We start from the raw sequence: 14,375 nt of genomic DNA on the forward strand, positions 1-14,375 counted from the left end.
TTTTTTTCCCACGGTCCAAGAAACTCTTTTTTCCCACGGTCGTTTGAGAGGAGACGCGCGCTGGGACTTTCCCATTTGTCATCATTGGTGATTGAAACAAAAGTTTTCTTTGAAATTCCGCGGAAGTTCAAAACGCAACTTGTCCGAAATTCCCGCAATGACTCATCTAGAGATTTCGGACTCTTTCCCAATTGGATTTATTTATGCATGTGTGAGTGTTTGTTTTTGTGCTTGGTGGATAACTTGTTTGCAAGTGGGTAAGTATGGATAACTTGCTTGCAAGCAAGTGGGTAAGTAGGTTTGAAACTTGCCACGTAGACGTTTACTACTGGCCCTTACGACCGGCAGTGAGCGGGAATGAGATTAAAGCATTTCTACTCAACAACTGTGATTTATAATCTTGCTTTTCCAAGTTTCCGCTCGCGTCTGTGTAAAAAAAGTGTTGCCAGCGGTCAACGCTGCTGTTGCATATTTCCCCAACGGAGGAACACCCTCCATTGATCATTAAAAATGGCGATCTTGACGACATGTTGACGTCCAGGTAATCACATGACGTTGAGGGTGAGGGGAGTGTTGGTTGGACTTTGATGACATCCAATTTCAACAAAGGACAGGTGACAAGAGGTGTATTGTAGTGAAGGAATGCAACCGCCGTGTCGAATAAAACATAACAGAAGGAAGGGAGATGAGCGATATGAAGCCTTGCTGTCCATCCGGAAAGTTAGGGACGCAACAACTGTCTCCAACTAACAAAGCTAAAATCAAAGGTGGTAATGTTTCCCTTTGTCCTTCTTGTCAAAGACAGCCCGGAGCCCTCTAGAGTCGGAGGGTTCCGCGCACCGGTGATTTACAAGCACACGACCAGCACGCGACGAGATGGCGCCCAAAGCCAGAATAGAACGCTTTGTGCTTATTGTCGGGCATTTTTTAAACACCAGCGGTAGAGCTGGATGGCTGGGATGGACGGCGGTTTCATCGATTGGACGACCTGACCTTGTCACGATCAAGCAGGTTTAAACATTCATGATTATCTTACATGTTCCCCCAGCATGATCCTTGTCAAGCATGCCGGCCTTTAAAGAAATGTTAAAGCTGCATGCTACTTTTGATATTCCAGTCTGGTGTTGACGCTTTTCACGCGTAGTATATTTCAGTCAGTAATGCGTGCTGCACGTATTCTGAGCCTCATTCTCTTTGCCAAAGCAACAGCGGGGATTCCTGCCATCCACCAGCGTGATGATGCCAATCCTAGCGCTGCCCTAATTGACACATCCAAATGCTCTGGTTATTCCCTGTCGGATGCATCCGACACCTCCGTCGGACGATTCTCTGCCAAACTCTCTCTGAGCGACCAGCCGTGTAATGCTTACGGCAAAGACTACCCAAACCTGGACATCACTGTGGAATACCAAACTCGCGAGCGTCTGCGTGTTCTCATCCGTGACACACCTCAGGAGAACTGGTTCATTCCTCCAGAGATTGTGCCGATCCCAAAAGCAGAGAACGGTGAAAAAAACAAGAGTAACTTGCGGTTCGAGTACGTCGCAAAGCCCTTTGGTTTCAAGATTATAAGAGTGGAGGATAATGAAGTGATTTTCGACACCACATCTCATAAAGTTAGTTTAAACAATTTAGTCTCTCCTCTCACTGATTAAGTTCCTAAACTCAATCTTGCCTTGCTTTAGCTGATTTACGAGGATCAGTACCTTGAAGTCACGACCAGCGTACCATCCCATGCAAACATTTACGGAGGTTCCGAGTTTATCGGTCGCTTCCGCCGTAATGAGCAAAGCACCACGCAAGCACTCTGGGCTCGTGATGTTGCAACTCCCACGGAGGAAAACATTTACGGTAGTCATCCCATGTACATGGAAATGCGGAAAAATAAAGCGCATGCAGTCTACCTGCGCAACTCGAACGGAATGGACTTTATTCTTCGTGATGGCATCGTTAGATACCGTACGATTGGTGGAGTTCTTGACCTCACCTTTTTCGCACCATTGGGTGGAAATCCTAACGACGTTGTTGCCGAATATACCAAAGTCATTTCCCGACCTGCTATGCCTGCCTATTGGCATTTGGGTTTTCATCAATCTCGGTGGGGATATAAGAATATCACCAATTTGAAATGGGTGATGGACAACTATCGAAACGCAAATATTCCACTCGAAACGATATGGTCGGATATCGATTATATGGACAAATACAGGGTAACTTTTTTCCCGTTAGTACAGTAACCAGAGCCAATCTTTTTAAATCATACTTGTAGGACTTTACGCTTGACCCGATTCAATATCCCAAAGAGTTAATGACCAAGTTTGTCAAAGAACTTCATCAAACGGCGCAACACTTTGTAGTCATTGTCGACCCTGGCATTAGCACGAATTCAACACCTTACCAACGCGGTTTGGATGCCCAAGTCTTTATGCAAAATGATGCAACTCATACAGATGAGAAACACAAGTATTACATCGGACAAGGTACTGGCATTGAATACTGAATAGTTTATCCATAAACAGTTTGCTGACATTCTTCAATAAAAGTTTGGCCTGGTTACACCGCCTTTGTAGATTGGTTCCACCCAAATGCCAGTGCGTACTGGACCGATGAAGTTTCTCGTTTCCTGGACACCCTCGACGTTGATGGCCTATGGATCGACATGAATGAACCCTCTTCATTTTGTTACGGACCATGCGGACTGGACGCACCTGATCCGGCAGTCTTTCAACCAAAGACCCCGTTTGACTTACCTGGAGGCGACGACTTTACTCCACCAGACTTTTTAAATGCCTCAATCGAAGCTGCGCGACAAGGAAGACCATTACCGTATTCAACCTTGCCAAGGAATCTCCACAAACGAGCCTACAAACCAATGCCAATCGAACAACAGCTAGAACCTCATTACAAAATCAACAATAAATTCGCCAATCTCTCTGACCATGCTGTTCAAACCAATGCCACACATTGGGGAGGACAGGACAAACCCCGTATCAGTGAAGTAGATGTACACAACCTATACGGCCACATGTGGGCCATCGCAACCCGAAAGGCATTAATTGCAAAAAGAGCCAACAAACGCCCGTTCGTTCTCTCCAGATCGACGTTTCCATCAAGCGGTGCGCACACCTACCACTGGACAGGCGACAATCATGCCACATGGGAACATTTGCATTACTCTGTGGTCGGCGTATTGCAGTTCCAGATGTACGGAATATCCATGATTGGACCAGACATTTGCGGGTTCAACAGGTACTTGTGCTATTCCACTGAGATGATGACCCTTGCCTCTAACTTGCTTCGTACATGTAGCAACACTACTGAAGAACTATGCAATCGCTGGATGTCCGTAGGGGCGTACTTTCCTTTTATGCGCAATCACAACATCCGGGGCACAATTTCCCAAGAAGCCTACATCTGGAACTCTGTGGCCGAAGCATCACGAACACATCTCCGTCATCGATACAGTCTCCTCCCTTACATGTACACCCATCTCTACCTATCTTCCGCACAGGGCACACCAGCATGGAAAGCCCTCATGTACGAGTTCCCAACCGAAGCACCAACACTCTGGATCGATGCCCAATTCTTAATTGGACCCGCTTTACTCGTTTCACCCGTCGTTACCGAGAAAGCAACATCCGTCACGGCCTACATGCCCAAATCCCGTTGGTACGATTTTACAACCTTGATCCCCATCAATGGACAAGGACGTAACATGTCCTTTGATGCACCATTGGGGCACGTTCCCGTGCATATTCGCGGTGGATACGTGATTCCCATGCAAGAACCTGGCTACACCACTACCGAATCCCGCAAGAATCCCTATTCCCTTATCGTAGCGTTAGACGAGAAAGGAAATGCACAAGGATTGCTATACCTAGACGATGGCGAATCCCTCAACGTCGATAATCATACTTCAAACATCTCATTTCAAGTATCGAATGGAAAAATGGTTGCGGATGGAACATTCGGATATCAACCCAATGACTTACCAAAGTTGACAAAACTTGTTATACTCGGATCGCAACCTGTCCAACAGGTCCGAGTGAATGATGCACAGATTATGTGCCAGATTTCTTATAAAGCTGATCGGGGGTCCGTGACCATCGAAGGATTGGCGATAGAGTTGACAGAGAGATTTACGGTAGAGTGGGGTGTGGGACCGATGAGTTTCCTTTCTATCAGCTCTGGGACAGGTATTCGTAAGGTGGACCTAGGAGTAATGGGGATGTTGTTGGTTTTCGTGGCAAGTCTCTGGTGGTGATTTTAAAATGAATGTTAGAGTCAATTTCTTAAAAACACAAAGAAGGAGCTTTGACGGATGCAAGATGACATTGATTTAGTGCTATCAGCAGAAAGTAGCTACCTATGAAGCCTACCTTTTGGATCTTTTACAATCGATCGCCTCCTCGTAAGGCAAACATTGTGATAAAACAGACATTGCACACAAATGAGAAACTCACGCTAGATGCATAGTGAACTACCGCGATATACATTAAATGATATCTAAGTTACAAAGTACAAGCCCATTACGCACCCAATAACAGTTACAGGCCATAGTGGCAAACAAAAAAAAACGATAAAAATATATATCCACATGCAACAAGAAAGAAACAAAAAAGAAAACAAAAAGAAAAATCCATCCCAACCAAGTGTCCATCACTCATGCCCACCACCCACAAAAAAAAAACCAATTCAATAGGTCGCTGGACCGTACTTTTTTTTGTCCACATGTCATCGTCGCATATCCGCTCTTCGTCGCTGCACAAGCATTTCAATCTTTTCCACCAAATCCTTTTTCACATACGGTTTGACCATCACATCATCCATCCCCGCCTGCAGGGCTTTATCCAAATGTTCTCGTCGTGCATTACCGGTCACAGCAACGATAGGTATCCTCCATCGATTGCCATATATTTCCCGGATTTTGACGGTGGCTTGTAAGCCATCCATAACAGGCATCTCGATATCCATCAGGATAATATCGAATGCTCGTTCCTGTCGTTGGAGTATGTCTATTGCTTCTGCGCCGTGATTTGCTACTTGGGTAGAATAACCGAGCGTTTCCAGTTGGCGTTTGAGAACTTTTTGGTTCACCATGTTATCCTGTTGATATGAAGCGGATAAGTAACCAGGTCCTGTACTTAAGAGTAAAAATTAATAGAGGGGGCCTTACCTCGACAATTAGGATACTGATCTTGACCTCTCCGTCGACCATCTCGGCAGGGTTGTTCTCAGGTGTCTGTGCTGGTAGCCGACTCGTCCAGCGGGATTGTGCCGCAGGCGGCTGGCTCGGCTGTCTACTACCAGTCGCTCCTTCCACCCCGATATCAGACTCGGCCCTCCTCTCGACAGTTTCATACTTCACAAAGAACGTGAAAGTCGTCCCCTGGCCCTTGATACTATCTACACCGATATTGCCCCCTTGCAATTCCACTAGTCGTTTAGAAATAAACAAACCCAACCCACTTCCGCCGAAATCTGCATAAGTTTTTGGACTTGCTTGTGCGAATCGGCGGAAAAGCATGGCCTGTTCTTCGGGAGTCATGCCAAGACCACTATCGGCTATCGTCACTTGAACATAAATAGCATTGGCAGAGGTAGCTGGGGAAGATGAAGGTACCGGAGCCGCGGGAACTTGGACTTTCAAACGACAAACAAAATATTAGTTCCCATTTATGACCTAAAACGTATTCAGTAGTCTCACCATTTCTAATCGTCGCCGAGCTACTTGTACTCCTACTCGAAGACAAACTCTGCATATCCGCCTTCTCATCATCCTCCGAGCCACTACTCACCATACCATCCCAAGCTGCACCTTTTGAACTTGGTTGGTTTGGCAAACTCGGTGGGGTTTCGCTGGCATCGAGGGTGACAACCACCTTTTTAACCTCAGCCTTTTCGGTAAACCGAATGGCATTGGTTAAGATGTTGATCATAATCTGCGCCAACCGGGTCGGATCCCCTCGTACCCAGTCCACCGATAACGCCTCATAGCCAGTCCCAATGTTATATTGCAGATCAATATTCTTTAACTTGACTTCAGTGTCGAACATGCGTAGGACTTTGGTAATTTCTACCCGTGGTTGGAACTCGAGCTGGGCAAGGACCAAAAGGTTCATGCTGATCTTGGACATGTGCAGGACATCGTCCGCAATTTGTTTTTGATGTTGTGCACATAGTGTGATCGTTTCGACCGCTTCAAGATCGTTGATGACTTCCGCTCCCAACCATCTTGTCACCTTTTTCACGCTCTGAATCATGTTATCTTTTGGCTTGGACGTTTGTCGTGTAACGGGGCTATTTGTAACGGGAGCTGATGCAGGAAGTTTTATATCTTCGACACTCTCGACAGTTTTGTGCAATCCATCGACTTCTTTTTGTACTTTTTCAAGAGACTCATGCAGAAGATCGGCATTGTGGTATATGCCGTTGAGTGGGTTGCGCAATTCGTGGCATGTCATATCTATTTGACAAATCATGCCATCAGCTGTCTGCTGCAACACAATGAAACCCCTTTGAAACCAATCCAACAAAAAAACCTACCAATAAATAACTCTTGCTGCTTCTTGACCGCTTCCGCCTCCTCTGCTCTACGTCGCTGGTATTTTTCAGCCATTTCGAGTACATCAAGTCGCTCTTTTTCCAGTCGTTTCCGCTCAGTCACATCCGTACACGTCCCGATATGACCAACCGGATTCCCAGCCTCATCGTATTCGATCATCGTTGCGCCCAAACACCACCTCTCGACGCCCGTTCGAGTATTTTTCCACCGGAATTCTATATTGCACTGACGTCCATTCATTGCGTCCTGCCAATGAAGTTGACAACGTTTGCGATCTTCAGGATGAATGCTATAAATGGAGAATCAGCATTGACACACCAACGTGAGATAGCAGATTTTCCGTTTGCTATACCTTTCAATAAAGTTCACAGCGGCTGGATCCTTTTCCCTGTCGTGCATAGAGATTTCCCACCACTTGTCATTTGCATAGGTGATTTGTCCCTTCATATCTGACCGGAAAATTCCAACCGGGCTAAGGGATGCCAACACCTTATACCTCCACTCACTCTCTGCCAGCTCCCTTGTTCTCTCATTAACCCTGCGCTCCAATTCAACCCTTAATTTTCCCAATTCCAAATGAGTATGAACGCGAGCGACAAGCTCTTTGGCAGAGAAGGGTTTCTCTAGGTAATCGTCAGCGCCAAGCTGGAGCCCATCGACTCGAGCTTCCTCACCAGCTCGAGCTGAAAGTAATATCACTGGCAGCATTTTGCTTTCCGGGAGGGACCGAATCACCTTCAAGAGACCATAGCCATCCAATACCGGCATCATGACGTCGCTTACAATGATATCGGGCATTTCCTGTTTTATTGCATCCAGTGCCTGTTGTCCGTCTGCAACGTCCGTCACGACCCACCATTTACTCAGCAAAGTCTTCACGTATCGCCGCATGTCCGAATTATCGTCGGCCAACAGCACCTTACTTCCGCGTGTTGTAGAAGGCACAGTATTGCTCGGGACACTGGATTCGGTAGAGTCTGCGGTACTTGAATGTTCCGCCGTATCATCATCACTTAGCGAGAGCCATCGTTTGGCTTCCTCAACCATGGCGTACCCATACGATCTTTTCGATTCGATAATGTAATCAGACACATCCTCATTGGTCTCTGACAACCGATCTTGCGGAAGATGTGAGGTACCATATGGAAGAAAGACGGAGAATGTGCTTCCCTGCCCGTACACACTACGTAACTCTACGGTTCCCCCATGTAATCGAACCAGCTCTTGTGTTAAAGCCAATCCAATACCACTGCCTTCATGGCTGCGCCCCTTCTGTCCGTCTACACGATGAAACCGCTCAAAGATTCGACTGATTTCGTGGGAGGGAATACCAGTCCCAGTATCCTCGACCGCAAAAATGACTCCTGACTTGTCCTCGTTAGGGTGGAGACTCACTTTGATGCTCCCTTGAAGCGTAAACTTGAAAGCATTGCCGATCAGGTTCAGCACGATTTTTTCCCACATGTCACGGTCTACCCACACCGTGCGCCCGTCGAGCTCACAGTCAACTATATACTGCACTCCACCTTTCTCGATGGCGCTGCGGAACAAGCTAGCTAAATCCGCTGTGAATGTCACCAGATCCGTCTCCTTGAACGTAGCTTGCATGCGTCCGGCTTCAATTCGACTAAAGTCCAACAAGCTATTTACTAACTTTAGTAGCCTCTGAGCATTTCTATTAATCAGGTGAACGAGGTCCAGCTGTCTTTTATTGAGAGGTTGACTTCGTTCGCCAAGCAGATCATCAACAGGTCCAAGGATCAGAGTTAAGGGAGTGCGAAGTTCATGGGAGACTGAGCTAAAGAACTGGTTCATGGCAAGTATTTTTTAGTATGTATATGAATATTTAATGCAAAGAGCTGCAAACGTACAGCAGTTTTCGCTCGATCAATCATGGCGAGGGCTTCGGCTCTTTGATATTCTTCTTCGTAGGCCCTTACGGTTGCGATGCTCGTGGCCGTTTGACGGCATAGGAGTTCCATAAACGTGCTAGGAAAAGCTTACAAATGAGCATTGAAATATCAGTAATTTTTCGCCGACAGCATACCGGTAGTCTTCATCGTACGGTCGTCTCGCACTCAATCCCGCCACAAGAACTCCCAATATATCATCGCCATCATTCGCCGTGATCGGACAGACAACTGTTATACGCGACTTCTCTCCCCATCCTCGGCCCTCAATTCCCCCAATCAGCTGTTGATCGTAAACCTCCACAACGGCTTTCTTTGCGCACGCTTCGTGGAACGGCCATATTTCATCCTCCGGGGGATCACCAAGCAAATCTATTGTTACATTGTCAGGACTTGCACTGCACCCGTGCTCCACGCCCACAGCCGAGATCAATTTTAGTTTGTGAAGCTTGATATTTCCGGTTCGCGAGTTAGCTTGCTGCATTTTCGGTTGACAACCTGTATTATCGACGCTGCATGTATAGATGAACGCAAAGGTGATGTCATGGTGACTATCGTTCATGACATCTGCAGCTATGGAACAGACTTCTGGGACAGATTTGGCCGTTGCTATTCAAAGTGCTTAGAAGTGAAAAGTATTGAGAAGAGAGAAATCGTTGCATACCAGTTCGCGCTCCAAACTCTCGCAGAGTCTTTAAGCGGCGCTCCGCAACGACTCGGCCTACAAAAGATTTACGTTGTAAGAGCCTAATCATAACATTCTCTCACAAATGCTAGAGGTTCCTCACCAGTAGCTTCAAAGGTCGGGTTTAACAATCCTCCGACCGAACCATCTTCTTGGCGTATGGGTACGTAGGACCACTAGATTGCGTAAAAGGTTATTAAGGCATTCATAAATAATTTATATTCATATCATACCGTATGATATGTCTCTTCCGGATATCCATTGCGAACCATAAAAAGTAAATGATCCTCAGAGTAACATCGCTCGCCTTGCATTACGCTCTGAGCCATTGGCTCCAACGTATCCCAAATCTAGGGGAAGGCGTCAAAGGTCAGCTCAGCTATCCCAATTCTCGTGTTCAATCACGGATGCATACCTCACTCCACGCTTCAGAGCCTGCCTTGCCGAAAAGCCATGGATGCTTTGATCCGGCAATTGGCTTGTATGCATCATTGCTTAGCAAAAGCGGTGTTAGTAAGTAGCAAAGGGAATAGCTAAATGCATGCAATCCTATCTGCTTACTAGATGAGCACAAATTGTGGTCCCCACCATATCGCCATTGGGAACATGGAGCACATCGTGAGGGAAACAGCGGTGAGAAGGGACTGTGGCCATGACGAAATGCGACCCAATGGCGTATTGGACCAATCAAAATTGCGCAACATTTCACCCATTATTCCCCCGCCCGCCAAAGAGTCTGCAAACTGCAAAATAAACAATATATCAATACCATAATGTTTTGAGTTGGACCACGAATGAAATCGCGATGCATCATGGGTAAAATCATCTTACCCTTGGAATAGTTTTCCACAAGTCATTCGACTCTGTAGAATCAATTCCTGAACCAGGATCCAGTCTTCCTTGATTGTCGGTTAGGTTGACAGACGATGATGAATGAACCCTTGGATAATTGGCGGTATCCTCATCACGAATTGTGTTGTCAGACGCAGACGTTTGTGCTTGCGTCGTGAGATAATCCTTGCTGACTTTCGTCTCCGGTTGAACAGGTTCTTCAGTCTCCCGGTGCTCTATCGCCTGGGCACTCAAAACAAAGTAGCGCTCCTTGATGCAAGTGGCCACCCATTCAATCTCCAGCTTGATCGCTTGTGCTTGAATACGGTCGATTGCATCGGTGGAAATGATTTCGAAATTCTTGGCAACGCCAGTCTTCACTGTCATGGAACATGCCGCGGTGCGGAGATCTTTTAGTGTCGACGTGTAGTTGCCAGGTAACAGGTTTAAAGCCGGAACACCAGAGAGATCTTGTCGCGAAAGTCTCGAAGAGGATGGCTGTAGAAGGTCGTAGAAGGCAGGGTTGGCATAGTTGAAAATAGGGTGGGTTTCGGCGTCTGAATAGGTGATAATGATGTAGGGTTGTGGGAGGACGTCAAGGTAGTCAGCCAAGTACAAGTCAGAGCTGATGTCCGCGTTGCCGACAACAGAGGCTGCCATTTGCTGGATGCCCAGAATCCAGCTCTCCAAAGTAAGATATCGTCTGTCCAAATGGGTCAACCACGATTTGTGTACACGCCCCTGGTCGTTTGCAGAGTGTCTGGCAGAAAGATTGGCGATTTCCGCGGCTGCACCTAGAAGTTAGTCATGTGACTTGGATGACGTAAAATCCAGATCACCGGTAAGCCTGCTTAGTCAGAGCCTATGTATCCAACAGGTCCGCTCGCCGCCCACTTGGATTTCGGTTACGCCTACAATTTCATATCGCACATACCACGTGAGCGCACTTTTCGATCGGGAAAAGTTTTAAGGTTAAACTGCAATATGCCCTTTTGCGATGTAGATGAAATTGATACTTATGTCAGCAAGCAGATGGATGGACAAGACAAACACAAGGGCCAAGGTTGCTGTCAAGACCACTTGATAGCTCTTCCATTGATTTGCTAGTGCCAACCTCATGGCTTATACAAAAGGTCATCTGCTGCCGTGATCACTGGCGCCGAAGGTCTTGAAGACAGCAAAGACAACTTCGACAAAACGATGAAGAAAGGATTCACATCCAGTGTAGACAGCCGCAGCTTAAACATGGACGGGCGCCATCTTCTAGGAGGAAATCAGAAATAACTTTGTTGACAGGCGACATCCAAATTTTGGCAGCCATTGTAAATTCAGTTTCTCGCTGATCAAGGATCCCTGATACGTGGGGAATGGTGGTGATAATTACACATGTTTACTGACTATGTTAGTACTGGCTCTGGGTCGTTACGCCAACTCACATCCATCCAACTTCTGAACTAAATACAATTCAATTCCTTCTTGCAAGCTCTCCCTCCTAGTTTTTTGTAGTATAATGGAAACCACTTTTGTTCTCATTGCCTACACGTATTCTCGCGTGCCCACAGTGCAACATTTCACTTTGCACAACATCCATTCGTTTCCGCCAAAGCATTTATACTGTGCCGATCCGTTCCATCCCATCCCGCAGCCCCTTTCGCAGCCTCGGTCGGGGTGACGGAATAGCTAGGTGGCACATCCAAAGCTGGATTCCTGCGGAAAAAGTGCCTGGGTCTCAACAACACTGTCATTGGCTCCGCAGGCATGATTGGGAAATCTTCAGGAGCTGGAAAGTGTGTCAGACCAAACGTGTGCCAGACGACAATATCCTCATTATCAATATTCTGGTCCGGGTTAGCCTGAATCCATTCCGTGAGACCTCGCGACGGGTCCCCTGAGGTTTGAGGGACGTGTCTGCCAGCCGGATGTACTTGAGCATCATCGTCTGTGGGAGGGTGTAGGTAAGACACTAATATTCAAGAAAAAGATCCTGAGATCAACCTACACTTTGTGACATGCAGGGCATGTCTGGCAAATCCTGCACGCTTCCAGCATAAGCCACCTTCCTTTGGCATGAACTGAGGGACTTCTCGAGAAACAAGCTTATAAGATGCAGGTTTGCCTGAATAAGGGTGCAATTTTGACATATTGCATATATCCCAAGTCCTCGATGTACTCCCATCATAATCCGCGATGGCCTCCTTGACGGTGGTAAACTTTGTCTTTTGCGCGTAAAAGGCATTTCCGTATTTATTTTCCGCGGACCCAACTTCACCTGGTCCTCGCATAGCATCGACTTGCATCACAGTATTCTCATTACCGTCAATTTGGGGGTCCAAGCGAAGGCAAAATAGGTGCTGGTGATTATGAGCCTAGGATGTTACGGAGCGTTAACACTTATTTACGGAAGGTATTATGATATTTTTTCCGCCAAACTTACATTAACACCAGGGTGAACTTCTGTTCCCCATCCTTTCGTATCTTCTCCAGGTGCCATCGCGTATGTGTTCAAGATGCCTGTCAACTTAATATCTAACTGTATCGTGGCATCCTGGTGGAATATCCAATAAACACAATATTCATAATTGGCCGCCGTGAAAATCTGGGAGACCACCAGCTTGCGACCCCGAGTAACAATATACGAGCCATCTCGGAAATCTGTATGTTTAAAGAGGATTCCGTCATCCTCTTCATGGATACATATTGCGTTCTTCACCGTGATTGCAGAGCCGGCACGGTTCACAAATGCGGCATCGAGGTAATGAATGGCCCCTTTGCAGTCGCAGCCGAGACTGTATTATCGTCAGGGAAGAGCCCAAATCACAAAAAAGATTGGATGACTTACGATAGCGAGTTCGTCATATATCCAGCCCCATATTCACCCAGATCAAAGGCGTGCTTCCTCTGATGGGGATGCTCGGGATTTCCATAGGGGACGACCATCTCCGCCAAGCTGATCCGGTAAAACATGGGCCGAACCTTGCCCTTGTCGTTGTAGGTAATGTTATGTAGCACTATTCCTTCCCGGTAGTTGAAGCCAATAACAAAATTGAAATTTTGCCAAGTAATGGCTCGTCCGGCCATCGAAAAGCTGACGCCTTCTGGTTGAGTAATGTTGAGCGTTTTAATATCTGTCCGATATCCACCATCTGCTTTAATGGCCTCTGGATGGTAATTGCTAGGAATTGTGTTGATGGGGCGACGCACAGGCGGAACATCAATGTGAATGATTTCTTGTGTTTCGGGGTTCACGATGGGACAAAAATCGAGAGGAAAGGCGTATTGACAATCGTCAGGATGCGGTCGATAATACATTAAGGCCTGTTGGAGCCGGACTTTGTTGCCAAATCGCTCATCGTATCCGATTGTCCAAGCTACGGAATACGAAATGTAAGAGCCAGGTTTCACTGGTGGAACTTTGAGAACTTACGGTCACAATAGACTTTATCCATGTCCTCTTTTGGAATACCCAAGATCTCGCATTGGGCAATGACTTTTGGGTCCGAGCGCACGATTTTTTCTGTATTCTGTAAGTCTTCCATGGTAATCTGGTTTAAATAGGATATAGCATCAAGTCTTCAATTTCGCATAATTGACATTCCCAGTTCTCCATACCGTGGGCTGTTGTCCCTCAATCGTCTCCCACTTTACGATTTTCCCATTCTCCAAATCCACAACCCCATCATATAAAAACCCCTTCTTATGCACAACTACCACTTCAGCTGCTCGCAGTGGGCGGTCCGCGTTTTCAGGATCCGCCAACCATATTAGCATGTCCTTTTTTTTGGGTTCTGAGAGGGTTACGGCATTGAAAGCCAGTTGGTCACCGTGCTCTTTCCGAACGATGGCGACCGCACACTCAATTTCGGCCAACGAGAGAGGATCAAATGGATGTGGGCGACCGTCATTCGCATAAAGATGGGATGTGACCATGATGAATACTGTCAACTAATGAAAAATAAAAAACCTTATGGTGGTCAGAAGTTTGAGAACAAAGCCATGCTTTTATAGGCAGAGATTCCCTTTGCGAAGAGCATCTCATGTGATTTGCTATCTCAAGATCGCACAAGAGGATGTCAAGATAAAGGTTTTGGAGTGTTTCCACACGCGTGTGTTATCGTTAATTAATTCATTGGCTTATCACGAAAGTCCCTAGAGTATATGCAGTCTCATCTTGATCATTCGCTTGCTCAATGATAGGTTCCCCAATTCTGGCACACATTTATCCAAAGAAGGAGATAAGTCCAATTTGGTGCAACGGATATAACAGATGTATTTGGATCGAGTGCAAGATCGATATAACATGACGGTTATTGTTTTTAGTTCATTAACGATCTTCTGAACTAGATGGATTGTAAGTTTTTGAACTGTTTTGGCATGAGATACGGAC

General features: G+C 46.4%; 3 protein-coding genes across 3 annotated transcripts; 1 reads left to right on the forward strand and 2 right to left on the reverse strand.

Moving 5' to 3' along the window:
* Positions 1–816: 816 nt before the first annotated feature.
* On the forward strand, positions 817–4,517 carry SPPG_00472 (uncharacterized protein). The gene is made up of 5 exons (XM_016748797.1): positions 817–1,616; positions 1,686–2,210; positions 2,270–2,480; positions 2,544–3,249; positions 3,310–4,517. The coding sequence occupies exons 1-5, from the start codon at positions 1,161–1,163 to the stop codon at positions 4,262–4,264; spliced, it is 2,853 nt and encodes a 950-aa protein (XP_016612808.1). The 5' UTR covers positions 817–1,160; the 3' UTR covers positions 4,265–4,517.
* On the reverse strand, positions 4,476–10,739 carry SPPG_00473 (PAS domain S-box protein). The gene is made up of 13 exons (XM_016748798.1): positions 9,992–10,739; positions 9,722–9,903; positions 9,576–9,654; positions 9,394–9,510; positions 9,264–9,336; positions 9,140–9,196; positions 8,613–9,084; positions 8,437–8,554; positions 6,918–8,371; positions 6,547–6,854; positions 5,708–6,466; positions 5,177–5,643; positions 4,476–5,106 (listed from the first exon to the last, which is right to left on the reverse strand). The coding sequence occupies exons 1-13, from the start codon at positions 10,649–10,651 to the stop codon at positions 4,735–4,737; spliced, it is 5,118 nt and encodes a 1,705-aa protein (XP_016612809.1). The 5' UTR covers positions 10,652–10,739; the 3' UTR covers positions 4,476–4,734.
* A 566-nt stretch (positions 10,740–11,305) lies between these two features.
* Positions 11,306–14,097, reverse strand: SPPG_00474 (uncharacterized protein). Its single transcript, XM_016748799.1, has 6 exons — positions 13,601–14,097; positions 13,416–13,533; positions 12,831–13,359; positions 12,426–12,777; positions 11,991–12,357; positions 11,306–11,930 (listed from the first exon to the last, which is right to left on the reverse strand). Exons 1-6 carry the CDS (start codon positions 13,916–13,918, stop codon positions 11,563–11,565), a joined length of 2,052 nt encoding a protein of 683 aa, XP_016612810.1. The 5' UTR covers positions 13,919–14,097; the 3' UTR covers positions 11,306–11,562.
* Positions 14,098–14,375: the final 278 nt, after the last annotated feature.

Source organism: Spizellomyces punctatus (genome assembly GCF_000182565.1).
Source record: "Spizellomyces punctatus DAOM BR117 chromosome Unknown supercont1.1, whole genome shotgun sequence".
NCBI classification, from domain to species: Eukaryota; Fungi; Chytridiomycota; class Chytridiomycetes; order Spizellomycetales; family Spizellomycetaceae; genus Spizellomyces; species Spizellomyces punctatus.

What these genes read in the sequence shown, in the direction of transcription:
- SPPG_00472 (XM_016748797.1), top strand. Translation starts at nt 1,161, where the DNA reads ATGCGTGCTGCACGTATTCTGAGCCTCATTCTCTTTGCCAAAGCAACA. An exon ending in TCGACACCACATCTCATAAA is followed by an intron (nt 1,617 to 1,685) that starts GTTAGTTTAAAC and finishes GCCTTGCTTTAG; the next exon opens with CTGATTTACGAGGATCAGTA. An exon ending in CAAGTATTACATCGGACAAG is followed by an intron (nt 2,481 to 2,543) that starts GTACTGGCATTG and finishes CTTCAATAAAAG; the next exon opens with TTTGGCCTGGTTACACCGCC.
- SPPG_00473 (XM_016748798.1), bottom strand. Translation starts at nt 10,651, where the DNA reads ATGGCAGCCTCTGTTGTCGGCAACGCGGACATCAGCTCTGACTTGTAC. An exon ending in GCTCTGAAGCGTGGAGTGAG is followed by an intron (nt 9,511 to 9,575) that starts GTATGCATCCGT and finishes GCCTTCCCCTAG; the next exon opens with ATTTGGGATACGTTGGAGCC. An exon ending in GCAGCAAGAGTTATTTATTG is followed by an intron (nt 6,467 to 6,546) that starts GTAGGTTTTTTT and finishes TTTGTCAAATAG; the next exon opens with ATATGACATGCCACGAATTG.
- SPPG_00474 (XM_016748799.1), bottom strand. Translation starts at nt 13,918, where the DNA reads ATGGTCACATCCCATCTTTATGCGAATGACGGTCGCCCACATCCATTT. An exon ending in GGATAAAGTCTATTGTGACC is followed by an intron (nt 13,360 to 13,415) that starts GTAAGTTCTCAA and finishes CGTATTCCGTAG; the next exon opens with CTTGGACAATCGGATACGAT. An exon ending in TATATGACGAACTCGCTATC is followed by an intron (nt 12,778 to 12,830) that starts GTAAGTCATCCA and finishes ACGATAATACAG; the next exon opens with TCTCGGCTGCGACTGCAAAG.